Source organism: Megascapheus bottae, chromosome 2 (genome assembly GCF_031878675.1).
Source record: "Megascapheus bottae isolate mThoBot1 chromosome 2, mThoBot2.hap1, whole genome shotgun sequence".
Classification (NCBI taxonomy): Eukaryota; Metazoa; Chordata; class Mammalia; order Rodentia; family Geomyidae; genus Megascapheus; species Megascapheus bottae.
In genome coordinates this window covers 86,496,939-86,524,680 of record NC_143510.1, presented here as the reverse complement: position 1 = coordinate 86,524,680, position 27,742 = coordinate 86,496,939, and the positions used below count along the sequence as shown (strand labels likewise).

The following is a 27,742-nucleotide window of genomic DNA, read 5'->3' as shown; positions in this document are numbered from 1 at the left end:
CCTTACATTTCATGGAGAAGCACAGGAAACATACTCTGCCCCATACTCCAACAGAAACACAGGGCCCTCCTACAGCAGGTACCTCAGGGATGGAAGCCCAGCTCCAGATCCACAAGAGCAATGGGGGCTCACCTCTGTGAGTACAGGATGTCAGAGCCTCCCACAAGCCACGGGGAGCATCCCAACAAGGGCAGGCTGAGCTGGCTCCTCATCGCAGGACTTTTGACCCTTATGCACACCATTGTTTATTCATCTGATTATGAAAGTAATGTGTCACTGTTATGAAATTTTATTTTCCATTAAATACTTGCCAAAACTGAAATCATCCAAAATACCACACCCCAAAAATAACTAGTGTTAATACTTGGGTAGACAGACAGTCACACTTTTCTCTATGCATATGTATGTATATATAATGGATATTATATGTATATTATATGTGCGTGCTTATATATATGCCATAGATATGCTTAATTTCTTAAAAAAGAATATGTATATATGTATGCATATGAAGTGTACATATGAAGTCAGCACAAAGGAAGGCAAAAAACTGTATACCTACATAAATATTCATATCTTTTTAGAGAAATTAGTTGCTCCTAGTCAAAACAACGCATCTGGGACTAGCATTCCCCCTCCCCATTGATATGTATTTTTAAAAAGACCTCATCATTTAAACAATAGGCATTTAAGCATTGTCTAGTTATTTCTTTGGACTGAACACATAGAAGGATGATTGCTGCTACTAAAGAACATGTGTGTTTGGGGGGGGGCTCTGTGTGTGCAGGGCCAGACTGTCTTCCTGAGTGTGGTGGGGGCCACTTGTCTTCCATCGGCTGCCTGTGAATAAGTGGGAGGCTCAACCTTGTGAGGGTGAGAAACCCAAATCCCAGGATTCCCCTCACTGTTCTGCCAAGTCCAGAGCATCATCTGGAAATCCCCAAATACAGCAGCCCATGGGTAAAGCCAGCCACTGGGAGGTGAGAGAAAGGATGGACAGATGGGAAGGGCTCCAACTTCTTCCAGGTACAGAAGTGGGCAATCTGAGTGCCAGCAGCCATCCATGGTTCTTTTTGACTACAGAAATGCCCCTCCTCCTTCTACTGACTAGGGCATATGGTAAATACCTGGCCTAGGAATTCAGCCACTGGAAGCTACTAGGGGTTAGATCTCCCTCTCCAACCATCCAGGTGACTCAGTTAGTGAGCTTCTCTTCTCTGATGTGTTTTGTCCTTCCCTCTTGAGAACTTCTATGATTTCAGACCTAGCCTGAATGACCCCATGCATGAGGTCATTCACCTTTCTTTGATCTGCCCATGATGAATGTATCCCTAATATCTACCGCCTTCTGTAGCTTCTGTCAGTGTAAGCAGAGCCCTGGGGACATCTCTGTGGTCAGAAGAAAGAGCTTGCACATCCGGATTAGAAAACAAAGAGCATGCATGTCCATCACATTCACTGAGAATATCAATCCCTGTGGCCATCTCTCCATCCACATCCCCACTGGCCAGGCATGCATTATAAATGGAGTCCTTTCCATTTGGGAGCTGAGAAAACAACCTCAGAATTTTACATTTCCCTGAACTCCAGTGGGATTCAACCTCAAGACTGTTTCTCTCGAAGCTCTCATCTCTTTGTCTCATCCTCTTGTCTTTCCAAGCCAGCACTGGAAAGATTTCTTTTTTCATGCAAATTATTAATGCACATTAATTATACGTCATAGTAGATCTCACAGTGATAGTTCCATATGTCTGCACTGAGAGGATTCTTCAGCTCAGAAGTATGGAATTTTCTCTCTAGTGCTGTGATGAGGGCCGAGAGAGTGAGGAGATGACTTGAGTTTCTCAGATTGTTCATAGGTGGCTTAGAAACCTTAGCCTTGATCATCTATAAAATCAGTACTGTGAGCATTCGTTAGCAATAGCTGGCAAAATGTGCTGAGCCTCATGGTCATTCCAACAGTACTTCTCGTCTCGGAGAAGTACTCCTTCCAAGAACCGCATCAATAGACTTTGATTTCACATGGGGTGACTGCACTTCTGTGATGCTCTACCTCAGAACAAATCCCATACTCCAGACCTTCCCTCAGTCTCTGGATTCTCGAGGTAACCAGGTCTTGGGCCCTTGAGCATCTCTAAGCAAGCATGTTGCAGAAGCCAGACGTTCTAACTAAGCATAATTTGGGATAAAATCCCAGGCTGACTCTGAGAACTTCTCCTATCCAAAAGCAAATAGAGCTCAAAAGAAAAAAAAGACACTATAAGTGAGGTCCCTTTGGTCCTGAATTCCAGGCTCAGGTGCGACATACCGCAGGTGGTACTAGAGATGTTGTAGAATGGGTGTTGGGCAGATGGTAAGACAAACTAGTGCTAATGAACACACATACACACACACACACACACACACACACACACACACACACATACACACACACACACCTCTCTCACAACAGGAGGAAAAACTGGAGAAATAGAGTATGGTTATGCCAAGGACTGCAATGATGGCCTTTGGTACAGAGATGGCCTGAGCAGCATGAGTGAACTCCTCTCAGCTCTCGCTGGGTCAGGAGTGGTACTTGGGCCACATTACTATGTGGATCAGAAAAAGAAAAAAAACAAAGCTGTTCCTCTGATCTTAGCATCCTACATCATCCACCAAAAACATACCCTCAAGGTCCTGATCCTTTTGAGTACCAGAATAGGTAAGCAGACAGACAGATAGTCAGTGGGTTTCTTAGAAAGCCAAAACCCTATGATGGATACAATAGGAAACAATGACAGTGGTGAGACAGGCAAGCAATGGGATACACAAAGGAAGCCAATACATTGGCTGCTACACAAGCCCTCTTTTTTGTGTTCTGAACTTTCAAAAAAAAATGTGCCAGAAAATGTGAGCCCTTGATTATACCTCTGGAAGTATCCAAGCTAGAACTGCAGAGATGGGGGTACCATCTACAACAACTGAGAGTAGTGGCCTGAGCCCCTTGAGGATAGAGGCATGACCCTCCCTTAGTAATCTTGGTGCTTTTTCCAGTGATTAGGATCTAGTACGTGCTCAGTAAATCCTCATTTGAAAGAATAGACGTGCCCACAGCACACTGGGCATGTACAACAGCTCCATGGGACACTGCAGAGAGGAGAGGGCCCCTTAAGACCTCACCTGGTGGTCTCGAGCAAGGATGTGGCTGAGGGTGAGGCATGGGAAGGAAGATCCAGCCTTCTTCCTGGGGCCAGGCTGGGGTTTGGGAAGCAGGTTTCACCATGGAAACCTGGTTCCATGGCCAGCCATGGAACCCTGTCCTCTCTGTGTCCTGAGATGGCTTCTCTCTAAGCCTCTTTCCAGTCCTGTGGCCCCGGGTCCTGCAGGGAGCGGAGAGGCTGTTCCTTGCAGGTGTAACTCAGCCAGAGCTGAGAAGACAGGCCTCCTCATGCCTTTCACTTCCCCACTCTCCAGTGGAAAAAAATAAGAAAACAAAATTCCCCTGAGCAATCTGAAACCCTGTGACCTCTCTTCCTCCCCCTACAAGCGGCAAGATCCAGCTCTACCTCCATCCCCTCTGCTTTCCTCTGGGTCACCTATACCGGGCCCAGAGGCCAGTTATTTATAGCCATGTCAGAGGAGGAGGAGGCAGGAAATAGGAAATTAGGAAGGAGGGGGGTGGGGAGAGGGAGGGGAGCTGGGCCAAATGCCCTGCTGGCTTAGAACCTATTGCCTGCCTGCCTGCCTGGACTGTGGAGTCAAAGCCCCACGAAAGGGAACTCTTCCAGCCTAGCTCAGCCCACGTTCCTCCTGGCTTCTGGTCCCACCTACTGCTAGCTACCCAGACCTTGTACCTGCTCCAGGCCCAGGTAGGAACTCTTTCATCCTGGGACTATTTTCCTCCTGGGTCTAGCTCAATGACATCAGCTTTCACTATGAAGCTTGTGGAGCTTGGAGGGGGGGAGCAGGGAGGAGCAAACAGGCAGGAGGCCTGTTCTGGAGCAAGTAGGGTCAAACATCCCACCTTCTGCTGTCACCATCACTTCTCTGTTCTTCTTCCCACATCTGCTTAAATATCCTGAAGGCTAATCTGGGTGATCAACATGTACAGAGCCCAAATTTTCTCAGTATCAAGAGGCCTCTAAGAGCCAAGCACCAGTGGCTCACAACTGTAATCCTAGCTACTCAGGAGGCTGAGATCTGAGAATCACAGCTTGAAGCCAACCTGGGCAGAAAAGTCTGTGAGAATCTTATCTCCAGTAAACTACTCAGAAAAAGCCAGAAGTGGTGCTGTGACTCAAGTGGTAGAGCGCTAAGCCCTGAGCACTAAGAGGCTCAGGGCCAGTGCCCAGGCCCCAAGTTCAAACTTAGATGAGAGTGGGGGGGGGGGAGACCTGAGGAAACAACTTACCCGGAATAACATAGAACTAGGCCCACTGCCCTGTACTTTGGGGTGCTCCCCCTTTCCACATGCTGTTGTCACTGGGACTCCTGTGGTAAAAACATGAGCATCCTGGACAGCCCCACAGGGTGGAGTGTTAGGCCATGCTGGATCTCACATTGTGCACTGAAGTACAGTCCCCATTGGCCGCCCTAAATCCCATGTGGACAGAGGCAGAGCACCCACCCTCATATCCCAAGCCCCTGCGGAATTGGCAGAGCCGTTACTTCTTAGATACTTTTGGTTCAAGCTGGGTCAGGCTGGTTGTTTTGTTTGTTCTTTAGTTTTAATGCCAGCAGCAGCTCAGTGACCCTCAAAGGCAGGTGTTCTCATGATAATTAATGGCTTTTGAGACAGTGTCCAAGCATCATGAAATCTTGAATACCTTTCTGCTTTTTAGGTCTTTGGTTTTCTTTGTGTACATGTTTATGGTGGTGGTACTGAGGTTGGGGGGGAGGGGGCTTGGACTCAGGATCTTAGGCTCTTGCTTGGCATTTTTACTCAAGGTTACTGCTTGGCCATTTGAGGCACTAGTGTACTTTGACTTTCTGCTGGTTAAGTGGATCTAAGAGTCACATAAACTTTTCTTCTCAGGTTGGCTTCTAACTGTGGTCCTCAGATTGCAGCCTCTTTGAGGAGCTAGGATTATAAGCATGAGCCACCAATACCTGGCTATTTCTTGGAATCTTATATGTGTAGCTTCAATCAGATTTCCACGTGCATTCCTAGGCAGGGAATGATGCTGACTGTGGTGAGATGAGAGAGATGAGGGCTGAAGTTCAGATCATGAAGGAACCAGGATCCACTCCACATGTCCCTCTAAAAGTCTCTCTGCTAGACTCATCAATGCTTCCCCTCACACCAAAGGCTTGGCCTTCTTGAAGGTGGTGGAACCTTTAAGAGGTGGAACCTGGAGGAAAGTCTTAGGTCCTTGAGGTCATGCCCTCAAAGGGAACTCTGGGGCACTGGCTTCTTGTTCCCTGTTTTTATGGTTTCCCAGGCACTATGAGGTGATGGGCCCCTCCATCTCCACTCCCCCCATAGAACACTATGCTGCCCCACAGCTAAAGCAACAGCCTCATACATCTGGGCTGGAACCTCTTAAACTTTTTCTATTAAGTAGACCTGTTCAAGTATTTTAGCACAGTGGTAGAAATCAAAATGGATCCAAGCAGACTGATTATAAAGCAAGTTCTGGGCACAGGAAGGATTCCTTAAGGCTAGGAAGGATCTTTGGGATCCCTATCTGAGCAGTCTCCTTGGCAAACATCAGCACCTTGGCTAGGTATGTTTAGGAAACAGCGGCCTTAACCAAGGTCATGAACAAGTTACCACCCAGCAGGACTTTTCAGAGCCTTTACTAGGCGAAGAGTACATCTCCTCGCCTTTACTAGGCGAAGAGTACAGCCTTCCCGGAGAACACTGGGTAGGTCTACTACTGGGAAACACTGAACTTTAGCACCACTCGTCCTATCAGGAACCTTTGCTTCTGTCCTCACAGTTCAGCTGAGGCCTCTCATGGGGCCTGCTGGATATCTGTCAGGGAAGAGCACCTTTGCTCTTCTCAACAAAGGCTCAGAAGACCACTGGGGGGGGTCCCCGAGCTTCAGGCTAGAGGACCCCCAGGTCCTGATGGGACATGAGGAGGCTCTTGAGATCTTTAAGGAATAGTCAAGTCTTCATGCAACGAAGAATCCCCCTGCCCTGTCAGGGTGACTAGAGCATGTCAGAGATAAGGGAAACACTACCCCAGGGAGCTCATCCTTCCCCTGATATCCTGACTGCAAAATACAAGAAAATGGTTGGTGCCATGACAACGGAAGTAGATGGGTGAAGACTGCAAGGTCTCCAGCCTTCATAAATGCCCGAATCACCCCAAGCTGAAGTGCTTTGAACACAGAGAACAGTGTGAGTGGGCAAGGGCTCCTCCTGTGACCCATTCTCTCTATTTGTTTCTGGGGTTCATCCCTTTTATTGAGTACCTACTAAGTGTGACGGCCTGTGGTCAGGCCTACCCATCAATTTCCAGGCAGCAGAGCTATTCTTGGTTTGCCAGCATCTATTTAGAGAGTGTTAATCCATGCCACCACCACCTCCTGCAATTAGACGCATACCACTCTCCAGCCTCGCCCAGCTAGGAAGGCAGAATGGACAAGTGTCCTTCCCTCCCTGCTTGGTTAGCTTCGCCAAGAATTTGGCCTTCCTGGGCAGCCTGGAAATCAGCCAATCCAAGAGATTGTCCCTGCCTTGCTGGGACTCTTTAAGCAGTCCCAGCGGCCAGACCTTCCCTGTTCTTTTGCTCTGTTTTTCTCAGGAAGGGGTGCAGAGAAGCAGAACGGGAATGAAAAACAGTGTGACCTGAAAGCACAGGGGGTCAGGGAGAAGACCTCCCAGCTCAAATGCCAGCTCTGCCAGCATGCAAGCAGGACATGATGTGACAGAGCCTGGGTTCCCGCTTTGGTGCCACTACTCATTAGCTAGGTATTATCCACATTGCATAGCCTCTCTCGACCTGTGTTGTCACTGTGAAGTGGAAAAATCAGGACCACAATAATAATTCCTAACATGGAAGGGTGTATGGATGTATGCATATAAAGTTCTTAGAAGAGCTGGTTTGTGAATATGAATGTTAAGTGGGACCCCAGGGACTCATCCCTGTAATCCTATCTACTCAAGAAGATGAGATCTGTGAATCACAGTTGGAAGTCAGTCCAGGAAGAAATGCCCATGAGACACTAGCAAAAAGCTAACAGTGGACGTGTGGCTCAAATGTTAGAGCACCAGTTTTGAGCATGAAAAAGGTAAGAGATAGGGCCCAGACCCTGAGTTCAAGCCCCAGAACTGGTACCAAACAGATAGATAGATAGACAGACAGACAGACAGACAGACAGATAGATAATTATTATTATTTTAATATTAAATTCCTCTAGATATTGATCTCTTCATCTTCAAATTAGAAATAATAAGTGCCACACTGGAAGTGTGGCTCAAGTGGTAGAGTTAGAGTGCCAACCATAAGAAACAAAGCTGACCCCAAGATTTCAAAGCCCTGAGTTCAAGCTCTGGTACCAACACACACACACACACACACACACACACACACACACACACACAGAGGAAATAAAAGTCCTTGTTTCCTGAGGGGTAGTAATGACAGTTTGAGGAGATACAACATGAATAGTAATTCATACAGACAAGCAGACGTACAGCATAAAGGCTCTGTATGTTAAATGTGATCAAATGCTATGATTTGGATTCCAGCTCTGTATACACCTTGGTTTATCCCAAGACCATAGTGCCCAGCCTTCCGCATTCAGTAGCCTCCGAGTCTGGTTGGCCCAAATATATCTCCAGCTTCTCCCCTCTTTGTGTGAAGATCACAGAACAGGAAGAGGGGAGAGCCAGGCCACTTAGCTTGTGCTCCCAGTTAATATGGTGACTCTGGCCCAGATGCCAGTTAGCAAATGTCCAAAGACACAACCCAGCTAGGCTGAGCATAGAACACATGCCAGATTTCCAAAACTTGATTTAAATACAATGTCAAATCTCACCACGGATTTTTAAATTGATTACATGGTAAATAAAATTTCTGTATTTCAGATATATTGGGTTATATATAATGTTAAAATTCATTCTGTGCTCTTTTTTTACCTTTAATAAACTGACTATGAGAAAATGTAAAGCTGCATGTAAGGCTCATGCTATTTCCCCTGGCCAGAGCAGGTCTAGAGTTTCTTTCCCTTTCTGCCTCTCTGCTTGTGAGCTATACAGGAATGTCTTCTCAAAGGGTAGCAGAAGGAATCTGAATTAGTGTTTTAAACAAAATAAAACCCAGAGGTTAACAAGATGTTAACAGATGTGACGTTAGGTCTTTGGAGACTCCATGAATGTCCTCAGGCTTAAAGGGGTCCAAGGAAGCAAAATTCACAAAGCTGCGTGGGTACCCTGTGGCACTGGCACCCAGTTCAACACCTGAACTCCAAATCTCTGCTCTCAGTCTCCCAGACATCTTCTGACTTCCCTGTCCTCTGTTAGGATGGGATGGGTGATGCCTCTTGTATTTTCCAGGGTAACCACTGCTGTTTAATATGCTGGCCCAATGCTGGCTCTCTGTCTCTGTCTCTGTCTCTGTCTCTGTCTCTGTCTCTGTCTGTCTGTCTTTCTCTCTTTGTGTCTCTCTGTCTCTGTCTCTCTCCCTCCCTCCCTCCCTCCCTCTCCCTGTCCCCCCCACCCCCAATACACACATATACACACAGAGAACTAAGTCTCCTGTTGCCTGGAAAGCTGTCTTTCTTTCTCAGACATCCTCAACCCACTGCATGCAACAAGTAAGACTCAGCTCCATGTAGGGAGAGATAAGAATATTGAGCCATAATACTATAATGGCTGGCATTTATCAAGCCCTTGCTACATGTCAGGCAATGTGCCAACCCTTTTTATTTCCAGTATCACAGAAATTCTCCCATAGCCTAGTGAGGTTGAGAGACTCTACTGGACACATGCAGGAAAAGCAAGACAGAGAAGAAAGGGCTGCTTCCCCAAGCCATGCAGCCAGCAATTAAGGAGGCCAAGGTTGGAGCTAGACAGTCCAGGATCTGTGTATTCAACCACTTCAGAAACTACAGAAGGTGCAAAGTCCCTGGAGTCATTGTTATGCTTTGACTACAACAACAGCAATGACCTTGTTCACAGTCAGAGATCCAAGAATCCAAAGGAAACTTATTACCTGGACTCAATGTCATAAAATTAGCAACCCATTTGGATCTAACCTAGGGACATATTTGATCTGAGACATGTGCGCGTGTGCGGGCACATATGCGTATTCCTTTTTCATTGCATTGACAACTACATGACTCCAAGATTCACACTAACATTTTGGATTTCTTGCTTATCCAAAGAATCCAGAAATATGGCAATACTGGCCCTATATCCTGACAGACTAGAGCTAGATAGCAACTGTCCCCTTCGCAAGGGACATGGACTCCTCCAATTCACCACAATCTCCACCACTCCCTATTGCCTGCATAACTCTAATATAATGCTTGCTAGTTGCTTGACAAGGTCTTCTGGGTCTTATCCTTGACATATATCTTATTGTTTCTCTGATAATAAAATTTAGCACCCATTTATCCCCCTCAAAGTAGAGTCTAAGAAATCACACACGCATATTTTATTATATATGTATGTACATATATATGTATATGTGTGTATGAGTATTATTCCAATACCTTTATTATAGAAATACTCAACTTCCGTGGCTGGTCCCCATAGTCAAATAGGTTTGTGGCCTGGCCAAGATGCCAGCTGAGGAAACCCAAGCCAAGAGTGCCATGCAGCTCACACCCACCTGCCCACTGCAGAGATAAGGATTCCTTTGCTGTATTCCTTTGCTTAGAACTGCACTCCCACAGAATCTCAGATCTCTGTCTTTGGGTGGGTTGTTTATCCTCAGAAATCTCTGGGGATTACTGTCCCGTACTGGGGAGGAGAGGAGATTGTGACTGGACAGAGAGCCATGTGTTTCAGTCAGGTCTTCCAAACCCTCTCCGCATGCAAGTGAGCAAGGGTTCCATCAGATCATGGGTGGTGTCTTAACTAAAGGCCCTTGGTCCAACATCATCTTCTTCCATGAGAGGAGTCAGCTCAGCTATAGAATGTGTCCACACCTAGCTATTAACTAGATCTGTGGAATAAGGAAGTGCTCCATTAAAGTGAAGGGATAGACAGAATTCATTTTGATGAGCCTGACTCCCATCAGCTTCTATAATGGGGTTACCAGGGCTCCCACAGTTAATCACAGATGCTAAAGTGTCCTTGACCATGAACTCCAGCCACTGACTAGGTCTGCATGGTTGCTAGTTGCATGATAAGCCAGATCTGCTCCAACCGCAAGTCTGGTGGCCACACAAGTCATCTAATGAAGCATCTCAGCTTATCAGAGATTTCGTTTAGTCAGAATCCTCATCTACATTCACTGCCACAGCAGTCCTGGCTCTGGTCTTAATAGATAGCATTTCTAATGACGTGACCTCCTAAAGAGAATCACTGGCAATTGTAGGCAAAGGTTATTCTGCTACAACAGAGAGGGATTTCCAAGGGAGACTACAGCCAGAAACACTTGACATATATATAGCAGGCTGCCAGTAAAATATATGTGACAAGAAAAACTTTATGCACACCACAGAGACAGTCGTGATTACAGAGTCACCGGAGCTTGAAATATAGTTTGTCTCCTCCAGGGAGGCTTGCTCCCTCTCAGTACATGACCTTCCATCTCCTGTGCTTGAGAAGAGATGAGGACAGGTAGTGCCAACTGGCCATCCATGCTGGATATCACCAGTCACTTCTGGAGTTCCCTCCACTTGGCTCCCTGCATATCTTGCCTATCAGAGGTAAATGTGCTAAGGACAGGAAGACGGCACCAGATCCTTGAAGAACAGTGGGTTTGTACTCAGAAGTTCTGAGTTCCAATCCATGCATCAGCTGTAGGGCTGAGCCATCATGCCACACCCAAACGGAATGAAGACAGCATTCCATGAGAACAATCCCCTAACCACACACACACACTCCCCTCTGCTTCTTGTTTGGATGTGGTAGTCATCAAATCAGATGATCACATTGGGACTTAAGACTACAGTGTAAAGGTTTGTGAACTCTGGGAAACTCAGAATAGGGAAAGAACTATGTTATTTGTTCCTGAGTCCTGGAGGACAAAGTGGGATTTCCCTGGACTGGGGTCGTCTCTTCAACCCTAACAGTCGTATTTCTGCACCCAAAGTAAAGAGAGAATATCATTTCTGCTATCTAACACTACTCATGATAGCTAATGCTTGTGTGGCAGATTCTGTATCTTTTTCCATGAATTCTTTCATGCAATCACCAACATGATGGAAATATGCAATCTATTCTCTTTTCACAAATGAGATAACGAAGGACAAAGAACTTCCTAGCTGGAGCAGAGCTCACAGAAGCTACCGACTTTCCAAATCTAGAAGTCTGTAAGGATATCCATGATGTTAGAGTCAAAAGCAAAAGGCATCCCTCAATGAGCACCAGTAGCTCACGCCTGTAAACCTAGCTACTCAGGAAGCTGATGATCATGGTTCAAAGCCAACCTGGGCATAAAAGTCCGTGAGACTCTTATCACCAATAAACTACTCAGAAAAAGCTGGAAGTGGTACTGCGGCTCAAGTGATTCAGCGCTACCCTTGAGCACAGGAGTCTCAGAAACAGCACCTAGCCCTTCCTAACAGGTACACACATACACACACGCACGCACGCACGCACGCACGCCCATAAGCAATGTACCTCTGGTCATGCAACCGTGTATTCAAGGAGACAAATCCACCTGGCAGGTCTTGCATTTCCCATGCTGCAATCCAGGGATTGAAGAAACCCTGGAAGTTCTGAATGAAAAGCCTTTCTTTGTAGGCAGCTAGTCAGAGTAGGCTTGGAAGAGATAAAACTGCTTGATAATACTGAACATCTCTGGTCCCAGAAGTTTGCTATACTCAGAAGCCCCCTACCAATATACCTCTGTCTTCCTAGCCCCCATCCCCTCCATCATCCAGGAATGACTTTCCTATCCTGGCTAGCTATGAACCAGGATTTGGCTCTCTGAGACCAAAGCAAAAGCACATAGTTTTCCTTCCCTTGCCTACATACAAGCCAGAAGTGCAAGCCTGGAGGGCAACACTCTATAAAGTCTCTTGTGTAAGCTGGGCACGGTGGCTCATGCCTGCAAACCTGGCTACTCAGAAGGCTGAGATCTGAGGATCATGGTTCAAAGCCAGCCTGGGCACTAAAGTCCATGAACTCTTATCTCCAGTTAACCACTAGAAAACCAGAAGTAGCACTGTGGCTTGAGGGGTAGGGCAGTAGCCTTGAGCTGAAGAGCTCAGGGACAACACCCTGGCCCAGAGTTCAAGCCTCACAACCGACCAAAAAAAAAAGGCTCTTGTGTCTGGATGCCACATGACTAGGTAATAAGGTTTACATGAGCATGAATCAGTGTATGAACTGTTCCTTTCTGTGGCAGATAGACCATCTCAGCCTCACAAATGGCTTCTTCCAGCTCCTCTCTGCAGCTGTACACACTTGTTTTTTTAGCAACTGAGCAAGAAAGACCTCTTAGGACCTTTACAGCTGGATATAGATGCCTTGGGACTCCTGTCAGATGCTATTTAGTGAATCCTTTCAATGAGAACTAAGTCTTTCTCTTGCTGAAGCCGAGAGATGAACACAGGAAAATGAGGCCCAGGTCACATGTAGGAAAGAGGATCCATCCCAACAGGACACATGGGTTTCCCACAGCCTCTGCCAACCCTGATGGCATCACCGTGGTAATAAGCAGAGGTGGCAAGGAAGATGCCCAGAGAAGATTGTTGGGTGTACTCAAGGCTAGTGCTCTACCACTTGAGCCACAGCACTACTTCTGGCTTGTTCTGAGTAGTTTACTAGAGATAAGAGTTTCAGAGACTTTCCTACCCAGGCTAGCTTTGAACCAGGATTTTCAGATCTCAGCCTCCTGAGCAGCTAGGATTATAGGCGTGAGCTACGGGGCACCCAGCTTGTTTGTTTTTCATTAACTAGTGACTGAGGCTAGGGTATCATACCTGACAATGTTCTACTACTTGAGCCATGTACCCAGTACTTTCTGCTTTAGTTTTTTGTGTTTTTCCCCCAGGTTGGGTCTTGTGCTCTTGTCTGGACTGGCCTAGACTACCATTCTTCTAGTTGTGCTTTCCACATAGCTAAGATGCCAGGCATGTGCCACCACACCTAACTTTTAATGGTTGAGATGGAATCTTGCTAACATTTGGCCAAGCCTTCCCTCAAACCCACCCTTCCCAATCTCTGCCTTCCAAGTCTCTAGGATTACAGACATAAACTACCATGCCAGCTTATTTGTTAGTAATCCAGTTTCCAACACTCAACTTGTGAAACTGTGCTGGAATGCATTGGATGGGCAAGTTTGTTCTTCTAAAGATGCTGCTTTGTTTTAAAGAGGCAGGCAATGGCTCAATCAGAAGCAAGAGCACTGGACAAGGAGTCAGACATAAGATGTGTGGGACTTGGTTTCTCAGGATCTCAGAACTGGATGACAAATCACAAAATGGAAGGCAACAGGGTAGGCAGGTATTAGAAAGGCTGGCTCTCTCCCAGAGAAGCATAGTGGGCAGTCTAAACAGTGAAATCCAAGACCACTGGGCAGAACTTGCAAAGAGGGTAGAATACTCCCTGATTTATATGTGGGACTGGTTTAGAATACAAGTTTTGGTGATAGACTGAGCACATTCAGATTCCAGGCAGACTGTTTCTTAATAGTGTCATCATAGGCAGATCATTAAACTTCTTCAGCCCTAGAGCAGGTCTTTGATGACTGATGGACGAGAAAGGACTTTAGTACAAGGCCTGATGCATCATAAATGAACCTTGATGATTGTATTTGGTGATGGCTGACTACAGTGGTAATGTAGAAATCCTCACTTCTTGCCCTGGGAGGAGAGTAGATGATTGCATCTACCAAAAAGACAGAACCAGACTTACCAAAGCAACGGAGACCATGAAGCAGGTGTCTCCCCAGTCACAAGGGTTGAGCTCTTTTCCCCTGGTTCACACATCTGGTTTCCAGCCCAGGAAAGATGGCTTCTGGGAATTTCCCATGAAGCCTGAGAGTCTCTGGCTTTGACTAGAGATGGTATCTTGGAGCAGGTTTAAAATTGAGGCAAGTGTGATTGTTCTTCTGTACCAAGGCCAAGCAGTGAGCAAGGAAATGTGACCAAGTGAGATGAAATAATGAGAAGCTAAGCAGAGGGTACAAAGCAAGGGCAGGACACGGGCCAGAGCCAGAAGGAGCCTATGAAATCAGGAAAGAAAAGGTAGGTGTGGTCCATTCTGGCTCTTGCAAATGCCAGACTCTTTACCCCCAAGAGTCTGCTGAAGAATTTTAAACAGGACAGTGGAATTCTCTCTTAAGCTAGCTCCCATAAGTGACCCAGAGCTTTCCTGGGTTGGCCCTGACCCTGCCTCAGCCTTGGAAGTCTAGCACCATCCTCACACCATTCTGTCATTCCCATCTAAGCAACTAGTGACACAGGGAGGGGGCTTGGTTAAAGAAATGAATCCTTGACATCTTTGAGTCAGAAAGCAAAACCCTGTATATGTGTGTTTATGTATATATTTTTAGACATGACATTCATGCTAAACCCCAAGGTCAAACAACTTTGTACAACACAACACCTTCTGCTCATTATGAAAAGCATAGCATAAAACCATCTCTAACTTTTGAATCAGGCCAAAACTTCAACAAGTCAAAGATCTAGGCTAAAATTTTTTAAACCTGGCACTTAGGCCCTCTCTGTCTGAAATAAAAAGAATCCCATTAGCTTGGACTTAAATGGCCTCTTATTTTGCTCCCTTTCAAAGAAACAAAGGCATAAATAAACAAGAAGAGAAAAAATCCTCAGGAAAGTCAATAAAAATCCTAAATTGTTTTCCTATTTGAGAGAAGGCTGGCAGTTAACTCAAGCACTGGACTCTCATAGTCCTCCATCCCTCTATGATGTATATCTGAAAGGAACTGTCAGCACAACCCATCTGGAGAGTAATAAACTGACTGGAACTACTAAAATGTGAAGTGCACATACCCTTATGTCTAGAAATTCCAATGGCATCTTTGCCATAGGGAAAATAGCTAAACACAGGAACAATGGGACAGCACAATGGCTGTTTGTTCCTGTGCTCATGTAAGGACTATACATTGTTAGAAACTTAGATGTCCATCTGTAAGGGGAGGCTAAAGAAGTTATAGTATACTTAGAAAGGCAGCAAATCATTATATAATAGGATACTAAACCTATATGATAGGATACAGTAAAATATAAAGGATAGCAGGTGGATATATTTCAAAGCTAGGCAACATTAGTTAAAAAATGCAGACTTTGAGGGCTGGGAGTTTGGCCTAGTGGTAGAGTACTTGCCTAGCATGCATGGGTTCGATCTCTCGGTACCACATACATAAAAAAAAACCCAGAAATGGTGCTGAGGCTCAAGTGGTAGAGCTCTATCCTTGAGGAAAAAACCCAAAGACAGTGCTCAGGCCCTGAGTCCAAGCCCAGGACTGGTAAAAAATGCAGATTCTGCTTCCTACCCACTGGATAACTTGGAACAAGTGATCTAATTTTTCTGAGTCTCAGTTTCCCCAGATGTAAAGAAGAGATGACAATAATATCCCTGCCTCCTAGATTAAGAAAATTAAGTAAACTAATGCATAGTAATTAGATAGAATGGTATAGCCATTCTGTACTCTTTTGTGAGCTTTAAATACTATAACCCTATAGAATTCTGTACATGAGAAAACAAAGTAGACTTACACATATGTTAACTGAGTAATACCTCTTTTGCAAGTTGTTGAATGAAAAGTGGCAGGATAGTATATGTAGTATTTGTACCTCCTAACATTATTTGTAGTGTTGTACCATTCAAGCTTCTAAGGGGGAAGGTGCTATGCATTTTCTATGGTTATAAATGTATTGAGATGGGATTTAGAGGAAAAGATGTTGAGATGGGACTAGAATTAGAGGCAATGATCAAAAAGGGATTCTCTGATTTTCAGTCGAGGTAAGGTGAGTATGGGTTGGGTGTGGAATGCAGAGAAAGCAGAGGAGGGGAGGGGGAAGAGGGAGGAAGAGACAGAGAAGGAGAGAGAAAGAATGAAAATGGACAAGTAGGTAGTGAGAGAGATGATGGAAGGATGGATGGATGGATGGATAGATAGACTGGTCGACGGATGGATAGGTACATGTACATACAATATATTCACATACACTTGTAATTTTAAAAACATGAAGAGAAAAGATCCACAGTGGTACAAATTATTCATGCCATTGTATAAAGAGGGTAAGTTAAAGCTTAATGACATCCACTAATGTGCCTAAGCGTATGAGCCAACAAGCAGAATAGAAAGGATCTGAGCCAATCTCTGCCCTCCCCATGGCCTTTCCACCACCTCACACTGCCTCTCCAGGCCACCCAGGAGTTGACTATAACAAAGGCTGGAAGAAGGGGCCTCGTTGTCCATACTGGCTAGAATGGTAAAAGCTAAAGGCAAAGAAGAATTGTGTTGTTGTTTTTGTTTTTCATTAATGAACCTGTTGGAATGTGCCATTCAGCAGTGGTGCTGAATGGCTCCTGCTGTTCCAGCAAAACAAACAAAAAATCTGTCCCCCAGAGCTCCTTCCCTGCCACTTTCTAGCCTTATCTGTCCTGGGTGTGTGAAAGGGACACAGAACTGTCAGAGGGGCAGCTTCTCCAGGGAGGACCCCTCTACCCCGGCTTTCCTCCCTGGCCCTCTATTACACAGACTGGGTAGCTCCTCTGGCAACTGTCCTTACTAGACAAAGATAGTCTTAGAGCCCCAAGACATGTTAGCTTTGGATAAGCATCTTCTCTTTCAGCCTCAATATTTCCGTGTGAAAAATGGGTGCCATTACCTACTCTTAAAGATCCCTCATAGATAGAATGTGAAAGACTTATGCCCAGAAGAGGCCTGAGAGATGTCCTTTCTCTCCTCTGATCCAAAAGTAGCCCTTCTCTTTCCAAGAGTCCCAAGGTGTTAAGGAGCTTGGGTGCCCTTCCCCTATCCAGTAGCTGGCTCCTCTTTCCCACATAACCCCTTATTTTCCAGTAGTGACAAAGCCCAGTGTCAAGACTTGACTGTGAGATTGGGAATGGGTTTGGTCTCTTCAAAAGGGGCCTCTTGGCAACAACTGCAATCTCAGATCTGATCTTGAAGGAATCCGCTGGCAGGGGCTCCTGTCAAAACAATTCAGAGCCAGGCACTGGCTACTCACAATTGTAACCCTAGTCATTCAGGAGGCTAAGATCTGAGGACTGAGATTCGAAGCCAAGGCAGGAAAGTTCATGAGACTCTTACCTCCAATGAATCAGCAAAAAGCCAAAAGGGAGATGTGACTCAAATTCTAAAGTGCCAGCTTTGAGCAGAAACACTAAGAAACAAGGCCCAGATCCTGAGTTCAAGCCCCAGAACTGGCACCTCAAAAAAGAAAAGAAAAAACCCACAAGTCAGATAGCCAGGGCTATCCCACAGGGCTAGCAGCCATTGGTCTCCCAAGCAAAGCCTCAAGTGCCCTGCAGGCTCAGAGACAACCAGCCCGGAGCCTCCATTCCCACTGCTCCATTCTCACTGCTCCCTGGAAGCAAGCATCACCATAAACTCCACACTCACTGCAGAAACACACACACACACACACACACACACACACTTTTAGCAAGCCCTTGGCACTGCCTGTCCCTTCCTGAGATGGATAGAGCTGCCAGAGCAGGTTTGCCTGGCCAAGTCCACCTCCATTCCAATTCCAGTGAGCTCCTTCTGTCCCTCCAGAGTCAAAGACCTGTGAGGCCCCAGGCAGTAGGGAGGGGACCACAGATGTCCTGGCTGCTGCTGAGCTCCTTTCTTTACCCCACAGTGCTTTTTCTAAGCTGGCATGTAGTTTATTCTTCTCCTAAACCCTTCGTTAGGGTGCAAGGCCCAGAGTTGCCATAGAAACACCTATTAACTCCGCCTCACCCCAAAGGCTGTTCTGGTCCCCTGGGCTTTGGAGAAGAAAGGGGGAAAAAAAGATACCTGTGGATAAGGAGACAGGAGAGGTTAGGCAGCTGGGGAAGGGGGAAGGGGAGGTAGAGCCAAGCCAGGGGTTCTGGATCTTTCCTGGCAACATAGCACCCAGCCAGGAAGAGAAAACAACCAGAAAGGTTCTAGAATAGGACAGTGGTAGGCTGTCCTGTGACCTTGAAGACCTTGAAGTGGGCCTCAGCGTTGACTGGTAAGATCCAGGCTTTTTTTTTCCTTTTTCTTTTTCTTTTTCCTTTTGAGATTACAGACAGAACTTCAAGCCAGACTGGAAAGGAAAAAGGCTCTGAGCAGGGACAGTTTGGAGCCACCTGCTGGAGGCAATAGGGTGCCTGCTGCTGTGAGGCAGGAATGGCTGCAGTGGGTGGAGGCTGCAGGAGGTCAACAAGCCCAGGCCCACACCCACACCTCCCATTTTTAAAAGCATTATCTCATCCCTGCCACTAGTGCATGCACCAAACCCGGGCCCGGCAAATTTGGATCCGTGCCAGAGCATGGAGGATTTTGTTTTCATTTCTGAGTTATTGTCCCCTCTCCCCTGTCCACCCCAACACAATGTTCTGAGGTTTGGATACTTCTTAATAACTTTCCTCTGGGAAGTTTATTAAGAGGGAGAAAAGAGTTATTTCTTGGGTACATCACAGAAATGTCAGGAAACTGCAGCATTCCAGACCCCCAGTAGAACCTATACAGAAAAAAAAAACGTAAGCATTTAGCTGAGTCCCAGAAGCCCCCACTGGAAGCCCGGTCCACTGACTCCTAGTTCTAGGCTTTCTTGGTAGACTTCCAAGGTGGAACCTCTAAGCAAAGGGCACCGGGCAAGGAGGAGGAGGTCCCTCCCCCCTCAACAAGCATGGCAAAGCCCCCAGGGCACCCAGGCCACTCTCAGGCAGAGATGGACTTGGGCTGTGGTGCCCACAGTCTTCCACCTGCTAGCTTCCGATCCATTCATGTGAGCCTGGCTGAGCAAAATCAGAACTGCAGCCCAAAGCCATCTAGAATGTCACCAACTGAGGAGGAAAAGGCCAAGTGGGATTTGGGTGGAGGCATCCACAGAAGAGGGAAAGGACCTTCCCAAGCCTGAGGTAACCCAAAAGATCCTTCTAGGCAATCCACAAAGCCAGGAACCAACCAAGCTCCGCGGGGTACAGGGAAGGGTGTGCCTGGGGGGAGGAGGGTGGTCTCAGGAAATCTCTAACAAGGGTGACCCCAGGTCACACAAACACCCTCAGCTGCCAGCTTGGACTGACCTAGTCACCACAGCCACCCCTTTGATTTCTCCTCGACTGGCCTAGCCCATCAGCCAGTGCCCCTCCCAACCTCAGCTGCTCCCCCTGCCAGCTCTGACCTCCTCCCCGCTCCTCACCACACTTGCTGAGTCCCTCGCCCAAGACCCAGTGGAAAATTTCCTTCCCTTTATGACCATAGTTAACACACACACACACACACACACACACACACACACACACACACACACACGCTTCATTCTTCACCTCTGAATCGACACTGGCAGAGCGTGGCTAGACTGTGTCCCATCTACCACACCACCACCACCACCACCCCTCCTCCTGACACACACACACACAACAGAAATTCTGGACCAAGCACAAATGTCCCTAATACTCCCAAACAAATCCCCCCCACCCCAGGACACGCCATATTAAAAAAGTGAATAAATAAAGAGCCTAAAGAGCCTTCCATTAAAGCTAGCTTTAGTTTGGCTTCTTTCTTAGTTTCTAATCAAGTCCACTTTGGAACTGTCACCATACCACCCTTGACATTTTTGTTCTTTGGGTGACAAATGATTTTCTACCTCTGTACCCCCACCCCCATCCCCACACATCCTTCTTCTTGTGAATTTTCACAGCTATGCAATAAACACTCTCTCTCTCTCTCTCTCTCTCTCTCTCTCTCTCTCTCTCTCTCTCTCTCTCTCTCTCTCTCACACACACACACACACACACACACACACACACGCAGAGCCCACAATTCCTCCACAGGCAGAGTCAGATCCACAGCTTTCTCCTCCTCCTCCTCCCCCTTCTTACCTCCACCCAAGAGACCATCGCAAGAAGCCTGGTTAACACTCTTGTAGAAAGGCTGCTGAGGGGGTTGGGTCTCCAGCAAAAGAATAAACTTCAAGGGAATAGATCGTGCAAACGTATAAAACTTACAAGTTTTCTTGTAAGAAAACTTTTAAGAAAACTTGCAACTGTAACTCTTCCTGCACAGGACTAGCAACTTTTTTTCTTTTAAGTACTTAAAGATCCCAACACTTCAGTCAACATTCCAGTTTTGAGGAACCCTCTCCCACCCCCCCCAAACCTCCTCAATAGTACATGGGGACATTTTCCAGATGTCAAAAGAAGCAGAGGGGATCCCACTTCCCGCCCCCCCCCCGACCCCACCAAGACTGCCAGAGGTCCACGACGCGTTTCCTCTGCTGGAAACCGAGTCGGGGTCGGCAGCCCGGGTCCGCGGCCCGGGTCTGGCTGCCCCCCGGGGCCCCTGGAGCGCTTACCGATGTCGGAGTTGCAGAAGGCGTCCTGGGGGTGGCTGGGCGAGCACGTGCACGCCTCGGCACCCCAGTCCCCCAGGCTCCAGCCAGCCAGGAGCACGACGAGCCCGAGCCAGGGAGTCATCGCCGCCGCCGCCGCCGCTGCTACCGCTGCAGGACCGAGCGCCGCCGCCGATCGATCGCCTCCTCCGAAGTTGTCGCCCGTGAGCCGCGGGGCAGGCGGGGCCGCTGCAGCCCGAGGTCGCCGGGTGGGTGGAGGGAAACTTTGGCCTGGGGCGCGCTGCCCTCCAAGTGCCCAGCGGGACGGGGTGGGGCGCGGCGAGGCTGCCTGGGAGCGGGCACACGACTCTAGCGTGCGGGCGAGAGAGAAGGAGCGGGAACGGAGCGGCAGCCCAGGCGCTCGCAGCCGGCCAGCTGCCCGCCCCTCGCCAAGCGAGCTTTTATAGCGCGGGGCTCCCGGGCACCGCCCCCGCGGGCGCTCCAGGGCCGCCCCTCCGACCAATGGCAGAGCCGCATGACCTCATCGGACTCCAGGAGGGGGCGTGGCCGGGGGCGTGGCTGAGGGCGGGGCCGGCCCGGACCGTTCAACTCCTTATAGGGAATAAAGCAGCCTTGGGCACGCGAGTGGGTGGGCTGGGCGCGCCCCGAGGGAGCCCCAGCCGCTGCCACATTGGAGGAGACCACCCCTCTCCAGGGGCACCGCGTGCCCCCTCTCTGGCCTACATCCTCTCTCCAAACCCATCTTGCCCAATCAGAGTCAGCCTGCACCCACCCTGTACCCCACCAAGACCCCCTTCTGCTCTCAGAGGTCCTCCAGAGTCCTTTGGCCCAGCTGGGTGAGGGGCTACCCCTCACATTTCCTGATGAGAGCAGGGGCAGAGGGGAAAGGCCCAGATAGGTGACATCTTTCTCTCTTTCTCACTTTTTCTCTCGTTCTTCTCCCACCCCCAAAGGAAGCTGTCTGCCTGGAGAAATTGTCCCTGGGGCAAAAGGAGTTGTGAATTCATTCAACAAACACTGTAAACGAGACAGAACTCCAGTTACCCTGGAAAGTCCCATGGGCTCAGGGCAATTTTCCACTAGACTAAGTGTGATGAACAAACCAGAACGAAGACAGAGATTAGAAACGGAGTGGGAGAGCGCTGTTTTCCTCGGGGTAGTAAAAGGAGGATGGTCCTCTTGACTGAGGGGAGGCCAGGAAGGATCCATCAGCCCTGTGAGCAGTCTGCGGGGAGAACAGCAAGCGCAAAGTCCCTGGGCTTACCTGAAGACCAAAAAGTAGTCTGGGGCCAGTGGCTCAGGCCGGTAATCCTGGCTACTCAGGAGGCTGAGATCTTTGGATCAAAGTTTCAAACCAACTCTGGCAGGAAAGTCCATGAGACTTTTATCTCCAGTTAACCACCAAAAAGCCAGATTATTGGGCTGGGAGCTTGGCCTAATGATTGAGTAGTTTGCCTATCCTGTACAATGCCCTAGGTTCCATTCCTCAGTACCACATACATAGAAAAAGCCAGAAGGGGTACTGTGGCTCAAATTTTAGAGCGCTTACCTTGAGAAAAGCCAAGGACAGTTTAGGCCATGAGTTCAAGCCCCAGTACAAGAAAGAAAGACAAAGAGGGAAGTAAGGGAGGGAAAGGAAGAAAAGGCAAGAGGTAGCTCTACCCAGTGGTAGGTTAGCCTCCATCCTTCAGGAAGGAATATGAGGTGAACTAATCCAAGTTCAACTAGATCCTGGGAACTATCCAAGAGTCTAAATGAATTAGCTGTAACAGGTAATTGTGAATAATAATATTACCATATGGATTATTAAATTACATCCTGTTTCTGCCATAGGCTTGTTCCAGCAAGGTTCCATACATCACATGAATATTTCACAATAACCCCACGTAAGAAAAGCAAGTACTGGCATCATGTGTGCATTCTGGATGGGGAAAATGGGGAGCTCCACTCACCCCTCTCTGCTGCCCTTTCTCAAGACAGGCCTTACTCTCCCTGGACTTAGAGTAAAATCTAACTGTACAAATGTCCTTTTGCAGTGGAGATCTTTTCTCTCCTACACTTTCTCTGCCCCCATCTGTTTGAAAGGGGACATGAATGTTTTTTCTGTAGAAACACTGAATGTTTGGAACAAACAAACAAGCAAGGATTGGGGGAAAAGGCTTGTTTCTCTTCTCGGAAACCCCTCTGTTTGCCAGTCAGAGACATTTGGGTGGAAAATGCAGTGGGAGTTGGTATTTCCAACAACACTTTGTTTTTGCTGTTGGTGGTGTGTTTTGCTAGTGTTGTTGTTGTTGATGATGATGATGATGATGATGATGATGATGTCGATGTCTCCCTATAGAGCCCATGCTGGCCTTGAACTTGCTGTGTAGCCCAGGATGGCCTTGAACTTTTTAATCTCTAGTGCTTCCAAGCAAGTTCTTCCAATTAAGTTCCTGTTGCCCCCTTCACATATTAGCCTTAAGAAAGGAATCAAAGTTTCTGAATCAATCTTCCCCCAGCCCATCCAGCTCTTCAGACCTTCTCTTAACTATAGTCCACCCCACAGAGCTTTTCCCCATCTCTCAATATTTTTCTAGCTCTACATACATCCCTTGTCTGATGGGATCTGGTTATGCTATTTCTCCAGCCATACTAGAAATATATTGAGGCCTGAGATATATGGGCCTACTGTTTGGGAGAGAATCAAATAGGAGGCTTTGAGGGGGAGGGCTGTCACCCTTTTGAGCCCTGAGTGGTGGGCACACTGGCAAAGCAGGTCGAATGAGGACATACTTAGTGGGATTTGAGAGAGTCTCTAAAACTTGCACAGTACCAGTCATGTGGAAGGTTTTATAAGCCTTGCCAGACCAAATCCACTTTGGATAAGCATCTTACGTGATGGAGGTCCTCTCTTGTTCTTTTCACATTACAGTTTTGTCCAATATTTTTCTTCCCATGGAGAAAGCCTAGCCTGGAACAGGAGCACCAGGTCGATGGCTTCTGAAATTATTTGAGAGGTTGGATTCCAGTCCATAAAAATTGTTTGTTTAGGTCATGAAATTAACTTTCGGTTTATCCCTCTCCTAAGTTGGTCCAAATACATTTGTGGAGCTCAGCGAACTTCTTTCTGTTGGGAAGTTCTCCTTTCCACCTGAGCTAAGGTGGCCCCCTGACCTCCATGAGGTCAGTTCAGTCCAACCCTGAGGAACAGAATCAAGAGGCTCTCTGTGTGTCTCTACAGTATGAAGGCCTTGAAGTTATCAGTCTGGACAGTAGGAAAATTATGGGGTCTAATAAATGCTAAATGGAGCACACCTGGAGCTCAGGTAAGAGTGCAGATACCATTTCTCCTGAGAGCTTTGGGCATGTAAGAACAATGGTAGATTTATATATTTAGTCCACTGTGAAGAGGCGGACTGTGTCCACTACCTTCCAGACTGTATTCCCTTGGCTGGAACATTTCTAGAAAAGGTGAGACCATGTTCACCTTTTGTGTATCTAATAGATGTTAAGATCTGTAGAAATGTGGAGTGGGGGCAGTACTGGGATTCGAACTCAAGACCCCATGCTTGTTAGGCAGATGTTGTGTCACTTGTGCCATGCCTTCAGCCCTTTGGTGCGCTAGCTATTTTAGCATCTCATGTTTGTGCTCAGAGACCTTGGACCACAATCATCCTACCTATACTTCCTGGGTATCTGGAATTACAGGCATGAACCACCACCCCTGGCCCTTATAGGAGATTTATTTTTATATACTCTTAAAAGATTACCTACCCATCCTCATGTTATAGGTAAGAAAAATAAGACTGGGATGAATGTCACTGAAGTGTCACCACTAGCCTGTCGCAGAGCCAAGACTGTGTTGCAGACTTTGACTTCTTATCTGGCTCCTGGCTCTGTCACATGTATGGCTCTGCCCTGTGACCTACTGCTTCTGCTCTGGTCTTGAAAATCCTAACCATCCCTAGATCATGGGTTCACTTTTCAGTCCTATAAACAAATGCATCTTGGAGTCCCTTAGTATTCTTACTCTGACAAAACGGTTCTCTATCAGGATCACAGACTCAAATGACCACAGAGCCATCACTGCTAATCAGTACAGCACAAATACACTGCTGTGCTCTTCAGAGGTTGTCTCTGGTGTGCTTATTTGTTTATTTTCCTTTTTCTAAATTACTACCTAATATCTTTTGAAAATATGCTTATGCATACTCTGGGAAGAGATACATTAAAAAATCTCTTTCGGGGCGGGGGTACTTACTCATCTGTCTGTTTGCTTCTTGGATTCAAAGTCTGTTTGCCTCTAACCCTTATTGGACTCTTGTGTGCCCTGCAGATCTTAGCTTTAGGCCCCTTCCTGCAGGAAGCCTTTTCTGGTTCCTTTCCATCCGTGTGTATTCATAATAACATCCTGCATTTCCTTCTTTGGCAACACTTAGCTGTCTGTAATGTCATTGCTTACCTATCTTTTCCCATGCCTGAACTTGAGAAGAAGGTAGGAGCATTGGTAAGGGAGTTCAGAGTGCTGATAGAATGAATCCAGTGATGGGTACTCTCTGCCCTGCGTTTAGCCAGGCAGGTGGGCAGCTCCTTTGAAAGCTCATGGAATCCTTTTTCCCCCTGGCCAGTGCTAGGGGGCGCTGTAAGCCAGCGAACACCCATTCTCGCAGCCTGCGTGCAGCCAGCCTGCTAGTTAGTGGCACTGGGAAGTCAGAGGCAGAGCATTCCCAGCCAGCCAGTGGGGTGTGAGGGCCTTGAGTGGGTGAAGCAAATCCCTCCCGTCTGCAATGGCCACAAAACTCTCCGTCGACATCCCGTCTGGACCCACAGCTGCCCGGAGCACCTCCACCCTTGGGCTGGCTACATGTCAGCCCAAGGGGGAGAGGCTCTCCTGGGAAAGAACATTCTAGTGATTCATTAGATTGGGGGGAGCACAGGACGGTCTGGGAACACCACAGAGGATACCACAGTGGGGTCCCAGCTGGGCTGTGGAAATCCCACCTGGAGAGGCTGTTGACAAGCATGGTTGACTCCTGTTGTCTTCTGAAGAAGCACCTCTATGCAAACCTTCCCTCCCCACCTCCAGCCCCTAACCACAATTCCTCCCCCAGCCCACAGTCCATGTGAAAGTCATTATATTCAAAATAACCTTCTCCAAGCAACAGACAGCCGGGTCCACCCATCACCAGGAGCCCTGGCCAGACCCCTTTGTGGGTTTGCTGCCCATACCAGGCAATTATGTACCTCAGATGGCAGGCAGGTAATCCCAGTTCTCTCTGTGCCTGGCAGCTGTGGGGAGTAAACACCTTTCCTTGCACTCATCTGGAGCCAGTTTCGTGACAGTAAAATCACAGGGCATCTCTTTCCCCCAGCTGTCCCCCCACTTCGCTCCCCCCCAACCACTACCACACACACCCAACCTTATACGAGAATCAGAGACCCCTTCGTCAGATTTTCTGGCCATGTTCACGTGAATCTTGGGGTTTTCATATTTCTTTCCACAGGGATCTCTCCTCCCAGGAATTTTAAACCAGAAAACACATGTGTGCATTGGAGAAATTTGCAGTCTTGTGTTTTGCTGGGGTGGTGGGAAACGGGAAGCAGAGTTAAATATTCCAGCTCTTGGGTTTTGTTTTTTTTGGGGGGGTGATTGTCTTTTTTTAATGACCTTATGCTTAGACAGTGGATTATTTCTGTGAAGGAGAATATGAAGTCGAGGAGCAAGAACTTCTCCTCAATCCCATTGTAATGTGTTCCTTATGCCCATGGAATCCACGAGCCATGCCTTTAACCATGAGTAGCTCCTTTGTGGCTTCTTTGAAGGGATTCAGTGGGCTTGGGCAGGAATTGGGATAGATTTGTGGCCCAGCTCTTACCATTTCTGGGCTGGAGACCTTATATGTATAAGGCTTTTAGCTTTCTTCGGTGATGTTTGCAGGGCCTGGGACTGTCTCATGGAACAGCCCACGGAGAACACAGAGTGAACTCACTGATCACCTTCTGCTTTTGTGGTGCTGGGACTTGGGTTTGAACTTAGGACCTAGGTGCTATCCCTTAGGGTTTTTGCTCAAGGCTAATCTACTAGAGCCATAGCTCCACTTCTGGCTTTTGGGTGGTTAGAGGTAAGAATCACATAGGACTTTTCTGCCTAGGTTTGTTTGGTTTTGTACCTGTAGTTATCAGATTTCAGCCTTCTGTGTAGCTGGGATTACAGGCATGAGCTACTGGTGCCTAGCCCCCGCCCCCTTTCTTGTCTCTCTGCCTCTCTGTCTGCCTGTCTATCTGTCTGTCTGTCTGTCTGTCTCTCTCTCTCTCTCTCTCTCTCTCTCTCTCTCTCTCTCTCTCTCTCTCTCTCTCTCTCTCTCTCTCTCTCTCCTCTCTCCCTCTCTCCCTCTCTCCCCCACCCCCTCTCTTATTAGTTGTGGAACTTGAATTCAAGTGCTGTCCCTGAGAATTTTCACTCAAGGCTAGTGCTCTGCCACTTTGAACCCAGTGTCACTTTCAGATTTCTGGTGGTTAACTGGAGATTAAAAAATTTTTAAAAGGGGCCAGAAGTTTGGCCTGGTGGTAGAGTGCTTACCTAGCATGCACGAAGACCCGGGTTCGACTCCTCAGTACCACATACATAGAAAAAGCCAGAAGTGGTGCTGTGGCTCAAGTAGTAGAGCTCTAGCCTTGAGAAAGCCCAATGATAGTGTTCAGGCCCTGAGTTCAAGCCTCAGGACTGGCAAAACAAACAAACAAACAAACAAACAAAAACAACCTCACAGATTTTCCTGCCTGGACTGGTTTTGAATCTCAATCCTCATATTTCAGCCTCCTGAGCAGCTAGATTAGATTACAGGAATGAGCCGTAAGTGTCCCCCCTCCCCCCTCTCTCCCCCCCTTTTGTTGCTGGCTGCCTTCCCTTTCTTTTGAGCTTCCATGCTTACCCTGATTAGTCCTAGCTATGCCCCTGCCTTTTCCTCCCACTGTGTACAAGAATAGCATTGTAGGCAGCAGTGTTGCTCTGATCTCCTGTGAATCTATCCACTGTCCTCCACCCCATGGACAATCTGACTTATAGGTCCCCATGGCCCCTTGGACTCTTCATTTTTCCCAACTTAATGTTCCTTCAATCCCCTTGGTATTATCCATTCTTTCAAATGGGACTCTTACACCTTGTATC

General features: G+C 47.4%; 2 protein-coding genes across 3 annotated transcripts in view; one reads left to right on the top strand and one right to left on the bottom strand.

The window, feature by feature from the left end:
• Positions 1-20,992, bottom strand: part of Timp3 (TIMP metallopeptidase inhibitor 3) — a 49,937-nt gene extending 28,945 nt beyond the window's left edge. The window contains exon 1 of the mRNA XM_090328586.1: positions 20,596-20,992. Coding sequence (XP_090184712.1) covers positions 20,596-20,716 — 121 coding nt within the window. The 5' untranslated portion in view covers positions 20,717-20,992. The remainder of the gene's footprint in view (positions 1-20,595) is intronic.
• Positions 1-27,742, top strand: part of Syn3 (synapsin III) — a 358,286-nt gene that overhangs the window by 146,768 nt on the left and 183,776 nt on the right. The gene's annotated exons all lie outside the window — the stretch shown is intronic.